Genomic DNA, 12,716 nt, shown 5'->3' with positions numbered 1-12,716 from the left:
CAAACTGTGAGATCATGACCTGAGCTGAAGTCGGATGATTAACCAACTGAGCCACCCAGGAGACCATTATAAGCACTATTAACTTGAGAATGGCTATAAAGAACCAAGTGTAAAACTCAAATGTTGCTGTTGATTTCAAGCATTCTTTTTAATAGATGTTAAATACTGAAATTACCTAGAAGTATGATCAGCTCAAATCTCCACTATATATAGGAAATATATTCACTTTGAGACTTAAAACCAACATTTAAAATAGACACCACAAAATGTATCTGTGATTAAAGGTCGAATTTATTAGGAGATTAAGAAATGTATTATACATGGACTATAAATACTGCACAGCTGACTTTATTCACAGTCAAGCACAGAAATATAGTCAGTGCCAACCTATTTTGTGGATACTCTTGTTCTTTTGTTCCAAGAAAAATTTGCACCGTAAGACTTGGACTTGGGTTTTGGAACCTTCTTCTCTTCAATGTCATAGCTCCACCCTAGAAAACAAAAACAAACCCAGAGAAACAATTAAAGAGGATACCTCAAGAGCACAGCAAGCAGAAGCTAACTTTCATAAATTTAATGTTTATCAGGAGTGCAGTTCAGCAACCTGAAATAAACTTAGTAATGTGTTCCCTTATAATCCTGTGCGATAAGAGGGTCCAATATATTGTCTGAAGATGATTTACCATATCTCAAAAGTGTGACCCATGATTTGACTTCTCCTTGCTCAATATTCCTAATTCAATTATCAATGGTTACATATTCGCATAAAATTTTCCATTTCTCCAACATTTAAGTCATTTAACATGTGACTTAATAACTGCAGTAGGGAGCATTAAGCAATATAACCTGTTTCACTGTTTTCTAAAAACTAGTGCCTTTACAACAGTTTGGATCTCACTGGAAGCAATACAGGAAACATAGTTATATACTTATTTATACAAATGACATAGTTGCAGCAGACCATAAAAGATTACTTGCTTCAGTTCTCTGGACTTTGACAGGCTACTGATTAAATACAAAAAAAATTTCAGCATTTGCTTCAAGTGCTATCTATTTAGAATCCCAGGGACATACCTGATAACAATGCACAATTTCTGCCCTCACCAAAGGCCCATTGGATCAGAATCTCTGGTAGGGGGCTGGGACTGTTTACTTCCATGTTTTCTGCTGTGAGCCCAATTCTTCAGTTCTTCTAAGGTATGGAGAACAACTATTCAACATGCTCCTTCTTGAAGATGTAATTAAGTCATCTTTCTATTCCCTAGTCTGAGAAACCTCTTTTACTTCATAAGATTCATTTTCCATACCTGTAATTTATTCTATCTGAGGGCTTTTTTCAAATAACTCCTCTTGAAACATGTGATCCATGGCTGAATCATGTAGCCATGTATAAAATGCCCAAACTGAATAATACAGGTCTAATTAAGTAAACTTGTTGATCTTGTGAGTCATGAGTTCTAGTGCCTCTTGGTGAGTATAGAATTTGCTGCCACAAAGCTTTCATTCAATAGCCCCTTAGAATGCAATTTTGCCACAAAAGTGAAGCCTATGAAAATCAAGTCATCAAAGTATATTACTACTATTGCCTATTTCAGTGTCCAAAAAGAGGAAATAATTAATAATTCCACTGCTAGAACTCCATCTTCCATGAAAGTCTACGTGCTATAAGGAAACTGAGAAGCAGGAAAGCAAATGTAACAAATGGTTTAAAAATACAAATGAGGGGCACCTGGGTGGCTCAGTCAGTTGAGCATCTATCTGACTCTTGATTTCAGCTCACATCATGATCCCAGGGTCGTAGGGCTGGTTGTTGTGCTGTGCGCTGAGCATGGAGCCTGCTTAAGATTTCCCTCCCTCCCTCCCTCCGCCCCCCCCCCCCCCCCCCCCCCGCCTCTTGCCCCCTTCCCTGCTTTTGCTCTCTCTTTAAAAATACACATACAGGGGCGCCTGGGTGGCGCAGTCGGTTAAGCGTCCGACTTCAGCCAGGTCACGATCTCGCGATCCGCGAGTTCGAGCCCCGCGTCAGGCTCTGGGCTGATGGCTCAGAGCCTGGAGCCTGTTTCCGATTCTGTGTCTCCCTCTCTCTCTGCCCCTCCCCCGTTCATGCTCTGTCTCTCTCTGTCCCAAAAATAAATAAACGTTGAAAAAAAAAATAAAAAAAAAATAAAAATACACATACAAATGAAACCTCAAAATCCAGGACACAAAATATTGATTCACTTGCTTAAACGTAACCTTACTTTCATAGGGTAAAGTTTTGAGTACTTTTTAATGTACTAAAACAGGAAAAAAAAAAAAAAGCTAGGTCTTACTTTAAGAGGATCTGAACATTAACAAGTAGCTATTTGCATTTCAAAAAATGTACTAAGGGGCCTAAGAATAGTACCTACCTCATACCTTGTCATGAGGTTTAAACAAACTTACTCATGTGAAGTGCTCAGAAAACACCTGGCACTTAATCATTTACTGATTCTATGAAAAAGGTACTTTTCTAAAACTTTTATATGAATTAATATTATGTTCTTTATATAACTGAGGAAACTGAGGCACAGAGTGGTTAGGTAACCAGCACAAGCTCACTCAGGAAGGGACAGAATGAAGATTTGAACAAAGACAACCTGATTCTGGAGCCTGTGCCTTAACTAATACTGTGTCTCTTGTGTTTACAGCAAGCACATGATAAATGTTCAGCTATTCTTTCTCTCTCAGATTTACCTGCCAGTTTGTAGCTACACATTTTCTATATGAAGTATTAATGTAAATAAAACTTTCATCACACTGGAACCTAATAATTTTGAATTAACTATAGAAAGGAATTTTGTAAGCAAATTAATACTGTAAACTGAGCATAACTTTAACATTATAAACTTCTCAAGCACCTCCTACATTAGCTAGCAAATGATGCTGTGAACTATAAAAAATACTCAATTCAATACAGCAGGTATAATGATATTTACTCAGCATTTGCTATTCATTTAATGATTGCATACTCTGTGTCAGGGACTGTTTAGACACCAAAGGTAAAGCAGTGAATAAACTCCCAAACTTCTTTAAGTTAGTAGAAGAGAAATTAATACATGCACAGTATATTAGGTGCTAATACAGTAATAACTAAGATAAAAAAATACATATTATATGCTAACAAGCACTAAAGAGAAAACACTTTAGAGAGGGTGGACAGGGAAGACCTCCCTCCTTGAGAAGGTCACATGTGACTGAAGACCTGAAGGAGGTCGGAGAGTAAGAGGTGGAGGTCTGGGAAAGAGCTTGCAAGCAAAAAGAACAAGTACAAAGGCCTGGAGGCAGGAGTGAGTGTCCCTGGTATTCAAAATCCTGTGCTAAGTGCTTTCAATGTATTTTTATAGAGTTTTAAAACTGAGATCATAGGTTGATTAGGCATTATATATACACCCCAATTTTGTATTTGATCATGAGGAAAAATAAAACACAGGGAAGACAAATAAGCAGCATAAAGCCACACGGCTAAGTGGCAAAGCCACAGTTTTCACTGAGGTTGACTTTAAAACTATGCACCCAACCACCTCATAAACAAAACCTTTTCTTTAGAAGCATCTTATAATTGCAATTTTTATCTATTTCACACCCATTTCCTTTCAATCTTTGTGATTTTGTGATATTTTTCCCTCTTGATTTTTAGAAATGTGTTGAAAAGACTGTTTCAAGAATGCCTGGAAAGTCTATGTCCCTCATACATGTCCCTCCATAGCCACCCAAGTTGTGGAGAAAGGAAAAGGTTTCTAGAGAATTGTCTGATTACATGGACTGTTGGTAAGTCACCTACCCAAGGCCTCCATGATCTCTTCTTGCCAAGTGATGGGTGAGAGTCCCGATGCTCCCTACTCTGTCCCCCTCCCCACTGCCTCTTCCCAACACACTCTCCAGTCCAATAAAGACATTATTATACACGGACAGATACCTGATAATTACTCTCTCATTTACACGGTTAATCTTTCAACCTTCAGGGAGAAAAAAATTTTTTTTAATGCATCAGAATGCAGACATAGCTCTATTATCTGTTTCGTTCATGGAGTCTCAAAATGCTGTTAGGGTCACTGCAATGTGAGAAGACTGGGATTTTGTACACATGAAAGAACAACTGGTTTGGGTTTTCTCCTGGTAACTAAGGAGTGACCTGGCTCTTAGAAACTGTGAGCCAGATTATAGTTGCTGTTGATGGTGATAACAACAATAAACAGAAGTATCATTATAGGGATTGGAATGTGGATGGGCAAAACACCCTGGGAAAACAAACAAAAACACACATGGAAGAAACCAGCATTTGCTAACAGAGTCCATCTCTATGTTATTACTCTACCACAGCCACCTGTGATGTTAGGATATACAGGGGAAAAAGTCTGTTCTCACATTTTTCTGGGGAAGTAATTTTGTTCTCAAAGATGCACAAGCAACTAAGCTTCTCTGATTAAGTAAAAGGAAAGGGTTGGAGGAAATCTAATGATAACTCACAAGAGACTGAAACTCAAGTAAGAGTCTACATAAATCTCCTTTTGGATTTTCTATCCATCATGGAGAAGATATAGATCTGATGCTGTGATGAAAATTTGCTCTTTTTTGGGGAACTCTATCAAGAGTCTGACCACATTTGCAAGCATCCTTCTCCCGTGTTTACCTTATAATGCCTGGATCAACAAATTTACTGGTTCCACTATACTTCATATGAGAATCTTTCCCAAGTTATTTATTATAATATTGTGATAATATGAAGGCTACTGGAGCAAGCAGTAAGGCGCAGCTTAAAAGATAACCATAAGAATAACACCACACTTGAAAGGGCATTAAACGTTTGTACTTAATGGGTAAGGTACATGAATTATGCTCCTTTTCTACCTCCTTTTTGAAAGTTCTTGAAAAGAAAGAACAACAAACAGAACATAATATAACTTGCAAGAAATAGGACGTAAAAATTTAAGAATGGAATTTTATTCGTGAAATGTTTAAATTTCGGTAGGAATTTGCTTTTCAATACTCAGTTTTTTTTTTTAAAGAACTCAAACTTGAGTTTCTGAATGAGATCATGGAAGTGAAAACACCTGCACTATCTGAAGAATGCTTATTCAAAATGAAGATGTAGTCTATCTATGACAGTGGTCCCAATATGTTGTTCCATTCGGACACTGAAAACCACTCCTTACTCTTCCCAGCTGTGCAACAGAAGATGATCAAAGCAACTGAGTCCAAAGCAGCTGCCCCAGGGATGGGGTAAGCTCCTAGGGCTGCCGTCACTTCCCACTGAGGAGAGCAGCCATATGGCACGGATTAACCACAAATCCAACCACCAGCACCTAAATGATGAGAAGCTGACTCCCTTTGCTGTTTTACACACAGGAATGCTTTCACAAAGACATTTTCATCTTTAAGCCCTAGTATCAGAGAAGTACCTCTGGCAAATACTCCAGTAAACATAAAATGTGACCTGTAATATCTCATGCTTAATTTCTTTTTTGGAAATATGCCCACTTATTTTGTTGATCTCCAGGCAGTGGTTGGGATACTCTACTTCCTATGATATGAATGTTTGGGTAATCTTTCAAATGTACCTAAAAAAGCCCAAGGCCCCAAACTCAAAAGCCAACCACATAAGGCCTCTGAACAAAACCAGACCACAACAATTAACTTGTGAATTCTATGTATGAGACATAAAAATTCCATTCAGTTTTATTTACAGAACCATTTTATTTATGGTCCAGTAATGCAAACTATTCATCGGTGCTTTTATTGCTTGTGAAATATGTTACCTCTAATAACTTTGGTTCAAGCCCTATAAAATGTCTTTCACCTGTAACAATCTAATCTCAAACCCTGACATTAGTTCGGAAGTGAAGAGTTTAATGATTTTTCCTACTGTCCATTTGTGTGCAAAGCAAGAAGCACAACATAATTTGGCACAAACTGACATAACTGGCGGTCATTGCTAACAGAGGCATGGGATGAGAATAGCAAAGGCTTTGGGAAGCCAAAGAAGGTATGTTGATACTTGGAAGGTTTCAAAGTTCCTCACCAGGCTATGTACCCATATTATGCCTGAGTAAAAGCAAAGCATAAACTTTTCAAATATAATTTAAAAGAGGAGGGGGTTGATAGCCTTTGAGGAATTTCACTTTAAAAGTCCCTCTACTTTGAAATTCCCTAGTACCTAATAAATATTTGGGGGGCGGGGGAGTTCAGATTAATTTGAAAGTATCTTAGATCTTCTTTTAGAAAATATCATGGAGGAGAAATAACGTTGGGATACACTAGCAAAGCAATTCTGTCCACAAAAATTATATGAACTTAAACAAGCAAATAAGGTAAAAATGTGAGGCACCTGAAATATTTATTAGATTAGTAACACCCTACACCTGCCACAGCTGCAACACCTCAAAATAAAATCCCACCTTTGATGTGATAGTCAATGACCCCCTTAAATTTTATCTTTTCAAATAATATAGTTGCTCTACAGTATTATTTTTATTTTCAAAGCAGTAATTGGAACCACATTATTCAGAATTTGCCACAAAACAAACTGGTTTGTGTTCCAAAAGTACATGTGAAAATCAGTCATTAGAAATTGAGAACACATTTTTTCTAGAAAAAGAAACTATATAACGGTGGTAAATGTCCAAAAATCAATGAGATGTTAATGTAATTGGTTTGGGTATAGTCTGTGCACAGGAATTTCCAAATCCCATATTACACTAGGCACCTCACTAAGCCACCATGTATATATAACACGACTGCCAAGAGAAAAATTATTTCAGACCTCCAACAGGAAATCTAAGTATCTCTCCCCCACCCCCTCCAACATGTCTATCTTTGTCTCTCAGGTGCCTCAACAGGTCAGGAGTCAAGCTGAATACTTCCCAGGCTACAAGACAGCCAGTACCTACGACTGGGGACTGAGAAGAAAGAGTTATGTAGAAAAAAACTGGGCTTCACCAGAAAATAATGTAGTATCTATAGTATACCAGATCTCAGCCCTGATCATGGTCTTTGAGTTATTCTGAAACCCTGTAAAATGTAGGTACAAACAGTCCTCATAATTTGTGGATTCTGTATTTGTGAATTTGCCTACTCACTAAAATTTACTTGTAACCCCCAAATCAATATTCATGATGCTTTCATGGTCATTAGTGACATGCACAGACCTTTAAAATTAGATTCACCCAACATACATGTTTCCAGCTGAGGTCAAGTAAGGTAATGTTCTGTGCCTTCTTGTTTCCAACCTCATATTGTAAACAAGTGTCCTTTTCGTGTTCTATTTACAGCCACATTGTTTGTATTTTTTTCCTTGAGGATTTTGCTGTTTAAAATGGCCCCACAAGTATAGTGCTTCAGTGCTTTCTAGTGTTCCTAAGCACAAAAAGGTTCTGATATGCCAGTATGTGTATCGGGCAAGATTCACTCAGGCATAAGTTACAAGTGCTGTTGGCTATGAGTTCAAATGTACATGAATCAACAATATACATTAAATTAGGTGTTTTTAAAATTTTTTTTTTTTTCAACGTTTATTTATTTTGGGGACAGAGAGAGACAGAGCATGAACGGCGGAGGGGCAGAGAGAGAGGGAGACACAGAATCGGAAACAGGCTCCAGGCTCTGAGCCATCAGCCCAGAGCCTGACGCGGGGCTCGAACTCACGGACCGCGAGATCGTGACCTGGCTGAAGTCGGACGCTTAACCGACTGCGCCACCCAGGCGCCCCTAAATTAGGTGTTTTTAAACATCTGAATGGAATCACATTTTAAAAAGGTTACATATTGCTTGGCTAACAAAGTAGTGCGATCAGGGGCTTGCAGGAATTTAACTTTGTATTTTCCTAGGAGCAGTATTTCCGTATTTGCTAATTTAGTGTTTGTTGGGACTTTATAGATCATAACTATCATGAATAATGAGAACCAACTGTAATAGATACATAAATTCTGTCTGGTGACTCCACCCTACCCCCTCTGAAAAAAAAAAAGTCTTTCCATTTGTAATTCATCTCAAATTTCCTTTATACAAATTTGTGCCATATTGGGGCGCCTGGGTGGCGCAGTCGGTTAAGCATCCGACTTCAGCCAGGTCACGATCTCGCGGTCCGTGAGTTCGAGCCCCGCGTCAGGCTCTGGGCTGATGGCTCAGAGCCTGGAGCCTGTTTCCGATTCTGTGTCTCCCTCTCTCTCTGCCCCTCCCCCGTTCATGCTCTGTCTCTCTCTGTCCCAAAAATAAAAAAAAAAAAAAAAAAAAAAAAAAAAAACGTTGAAAAAAAATAAATTTGTGCCATATTGATTTTTCCTTTGAATTGGTTACAATATCTGCCTGGCTCCCTTATTTCATGACTAAAATAAATTTAAATAAATTTAAATAAATTTTAAAAATGTTCATTTATATCTATATTAGAGTCATGATTTTATCTTTTTCAGGAAATTCTTTTAACAATTTTGGAGGTCCCATTGAGACACCTAATAATAGATCCACCAACCAAAACACCAGAAGTTGCGTGCCTTATTTTAAGCGCAGGTATGTCTTTTCTTGGTAAATACAAGAGAACTTTGCTGATTCTCCATTTTTCTAATCTTAACTTTGCTCTCTACTATGTTTGGAAATTGGTTTTATGGTCTAATTATTTGATGATTCCCTTAAGTGAATTAATGGCTTTAGAGATCTATTCTCATTTTATTTATTTATTTGTTTGTTTGTTTATGAGCTTGCAAGCATGAGTGGGAGGGGCAGAGACAGAGGAGACAGAGAATCCCAAGCAGGTTCCCTCCCCTCTGTCAGCCAAGAACTGAAGAACCAGGAGATCCTGACCTGAGCCAAAATCAAGAGTAGAAAGTTTGAGTGAGCCACCTACGTGCTCCTCTATTCTCATTTTAAATAGGGGGAGAAAAGACAGAAAATCTGGTTTGTTGGTCTTTGAGGTTTATTTGACTCAAACAAATGAAGAATTTACACTCACTTAGAAGAGAACAGCTCTTTAGTATGGACTAGTGAATTTCATAATTCTGTTAACTGTTAAACCACGACTGAAATTTTAGAACTGAAGTTGTAAGCTCTCTGTGACTATTAGTCTGTCTACATGTCTATTAATTCAGAAGGGCCTTTACCTCTCATATGTGTGGGTAATGTTTTTCTACCTCTACATGATATTAATGAATTAGATTACAAAAATCTCTTTTAGAGGCTCTGTTCTGATTGGCTTATAAAGAAAAATAAGTGCTTGTATAAGTATTCCTAAAAATCTTGGGGCACCTGGGTGGCTCAGTCAGTTAAGCTTCCGACTTTGGCTCAGGTCATGACCTCATGGTTCCTGAGTAGTTCCTGACTTCGAGCCCAGCATCAGGCTCTCTGCTGTCAGTGCAGAGTTCACTTCTGAATCCTCTACCTGTCCCCACCCCTCTGCCCCTCCCCTGCTTGCTCTCTCTCTCTCTCTCTCTCTCTCTCAAGAACAAAAATAAAAGAATTCTTAAAATTCTTAGAAAACAAGGAAATTCAACTTTTTTTTTTTTAATTTTTTTTTTCAACGTTTATTTATTTTTGGGACAGAGAGAGACAGAGCATGAATGTGGGAGGGGCAGAGAGAGAGGGAGACACAGAATCGGAAATAGGCTCCAGGCTCTGAGCCATCAGCCCAGAGCCTGACGCGGGGCTCGAACTCACAGACCGCGAGATCATGACCTGGCTGAAGTCGGATGCTTAACCGACTGCACCACCCAGGCGCCCCGGAAATTCAACTTCTAAATAGTCTTAATGTGCTAGATTTTAAAAATTCTTCCCCCCCCCCCCCAATTTATGTGAAAGAGACCACATGCAGCACAGAGAGAGGGAGAAAAAGAATCCCAAGCAGGCTCCATCCACAACATCAGCACAGAGCCCAAATGAGGGCTCAAACTCCTGAGCTGTGAGACTGTGACTTGAGCTGAAATCAAGAGTTGGGTGCTTAACTGACTGGGCCACCCAGGTGCCCCTGAAGACCTAAGGAACGTTTGTTTAAGAATTCAAGTTTAGATTAACATAGGTGAATCTTCGGTGCCTGGCTGGCTTGGTTGGAAGAGCGTGTCAGCCTCGATCTCTGGGTTGTGAGTTTCAGCCCCATGTTGGGTGTAGAGAATAAAAAAAAATTAAAAAAAAAATACATTGATGAATCTTTGGCAAACAAGACAAATTTAATAATTTTGATTTAATAAAAGAAGCTATGTTTTCTTTAATAGTGTTAAATATAACACATAGATCTTTATTCTACCTCGATATATTCTTTGTGAGCTTATATAAATTTACTGATAAAATAAGCTAGTATTACTTCTGCTTAATGTTTATAATCCTAAAACATATAAATCTGTGTTTATCCAAAATGATTCATTATTCTGGTAATTTTAACAGTAATAGTTTTGTAGTATGCCACATTGAAACTTAACTTCCAGGGGCACCTAGGTGGCTCGTTGTTATGTGAATTTCTACGTTTTGCTAGTTTACAAAAATATTGGTGTGTAACAGTTTTCAATGATCTCTCAGTTTTCTCTATGAAATCCAAGTAACTTTCATTAAAAGATACAATTAATATACATTAATCAAATTCTACTAGGAGCGGAAGTGGCAGAGTTGCAACTTGGTATGCAAGGTAATGAGATGTGTTTCTGTTTACCAATGGAAAAAGAGAACAGTTAGTATAGAGGCTGCTTTTGGGCAACCAACTTGAACACTGGAAACCTGATCAAGGCAAAACAGCCCACAGCTACCACAGGGCTGAATGCAAACAGGCTCCCTAAGTGACCCGCATCTAAATAGCCACAGGCCCTAACTGACCAATTACAACCAGGCACAGTTCTGAAGATTACCAAAAAAGGGAAAATTCTATATTCCTTCACTCTGTCCTGTAACTGTGGCCCCTCACCACCACCGCCTAGGAGACAGTCTCTCCTTCGCTGTCCTGCCTGCTGCTCCCTTGAAGTGTATTCAATAAACTTCTGTTCTGCCTTGGGTGAATTCTTACACCGCTTGCACCACTGGCCTCTGCCTGATTGGGTTGCCCCACATTTGATGACCTCCCCATCTGATCCGGTCCCCTCACAGTTAGGTCCTAAAGTAAATAACTGTTCTAGAATGAGAAAGAAAATGGTGAAGGACATAACCTGAATGAATACAGAAAGTTATATAAGATTTGTAAAACAAAACAAAACAAAACCCACTTTTATTTGCCTTACATGTCTAAAAAATAAGTCTGAAAAGCTATGAAACGTTTACAATCTTCACAAAGTTTGCTAAGTTTTGGTAGGCTTATTTCATTAGTTCACTGTTCCCTGCCTCAACATGAAGGGTTAATTCTTTTTTGTCTCATCTGTCTAGATTTCAAAGGTTCTGTGGTTTACCACAATAACTTTATATGTTTTACACATATGAATCCTATATGCTTTAGGTCCTTGATGACTTCTGTGAGAGCTCAGGTTTTTTACAGCTACGTTATCTTTTATGTTTGTAAGGTTTTTTTAATGTTTATTTACTTTTGAGAGAGAGAGAGAGAGAGAGAGAGCGTGCGCGAAAGAGAGGAAAACACAGAATCTGAAGCAGGCTCCAGGCTCTGAGTTGTCAGCACAGAGCCCAACCTGGGGCTCGAACCCACCAACCAGGAGATGGTGACCTGAGCTGAAGTCAGATGCCTAACCGACTGAGCCACCCAGGCGCGCTTATGTTTGTAAGTTTTATCCTCACTATGAAGTGAGCAGCCAAGTATTGTTTGTCTGGCACCCATGATCCTATTCCTATCCTAAGTGTGCAAATCTACATTTTGTTTTTTGCCTCCTCAAAATAAAAAAGCCTAAATGTAAACTAAAACATTCAGATTATCTTTGTACCTAAAACTATCTTTGAGATTCCCCAGAGGGCCTCTGGAAGATCACAAAGACGTATTCTTTCAACCTTGTGAAAAGAGAGGAAATAACTAGGTTTATTTGACACGTTATTATTGATGAGTAGCATTACAAGAATTATCAAGTCAGAAGAGATGCTTAACCCTCCTGAGGTTAAATGTGTATGGGTAAAATATTATTAATATAAATATTTCACAAATTTATGCTATATGCTAAGTATAGGTTCTCAGTGCCCTCACTGTCCATGCTGTGTTACTTATCAGACACAATTTCAGTTTTCTTTAAAAATAGCAACTTGTGGGGGCGGGGGGCACATGGTGGCTTAGTCGGCTAAGCATCCCACTTAGGCCCAGGTCATGACCTTGCAGTTCATGAGTTTGAGACCCACATCAGGGTCTGGTGCTGACAGCTCAGAGCCTGGAGCCTGCTTCCTATTCTGTGTCTCCCTCTATGCCCCTGCCCCACTGACACTCTGTCTCTCAAAAATAAACATTAAAGAAATAATAATAACAACTTTGTTGCATCTTCCTTAGTTTGGAAATCCTATCTCCTAAGGTTAGTATATGTAAATCAGGAATCCTATCACTTATCAATGGTGTTTTATTAATACACAAATGCTTAGGACCTACCCCAGACTTACTGAATCTCTTTACTTGATTTTCTTGATATACTTTTGCTTTATTCTTACTATAATGTTTGGTGCATTCAGGAAATATATCTCAGGATTATTATATTTCTCTGGAAGTATTATGTTCATCCATTTTTATAAATTAGATGCACATTCACTGTCTTCTTTGAAAAGAGTCTTTAATATTGTTTACAGATATTTTGTCTACAACATTTTTGGTA

At 38.5% G+C, this 12,716-nt stretch overlaps 1 protein-coding gene across 2 annotated transcripts in view; it reads right to left on the bottom strand.

Moving 5' to 3' along the window:
• Positions 1-273: 273 nt before the first annotated feature.
• Positions 274-12,716, bottom strand: part of NDUFS4 (NADH:ubiquinone oxidoreductase subunit S4) — a 112,657-nt gene continuing 100,214 nt past the window's right edge. For both annotated transcript variants that reach the window (XM_025924192.2, XM_086678658.1), the window contains exon 5: positions 274-491. In XM_025924192.2, coding sequence (XP_025779977.1) covers positions 388-491 — 104 coding nt within the window. In that variant the 3' untranslated portion in view covers positions 274-387. The remainder of the gene's footprint in view (positions 492-12,716) is intronic.

The sequence above is a fragment of the Puma concolor genome, chromosome A1, assembly GCF_028749965.1.
Source record: "Puma concolor isolate L17-30 chromosome A1, mPumCon1.1.hap2, whole genome shotgun sequence".
Classification (NCBI taxonomy): domain Eukaryota; kingdom Metazoa; phylum Chordata; class Mammalia; order Carnivora; family Felidae; genus Puma; species Puma concolor.
This window is presented reverse-complemented; position numbering and strand designations above follow the sequence as displayed.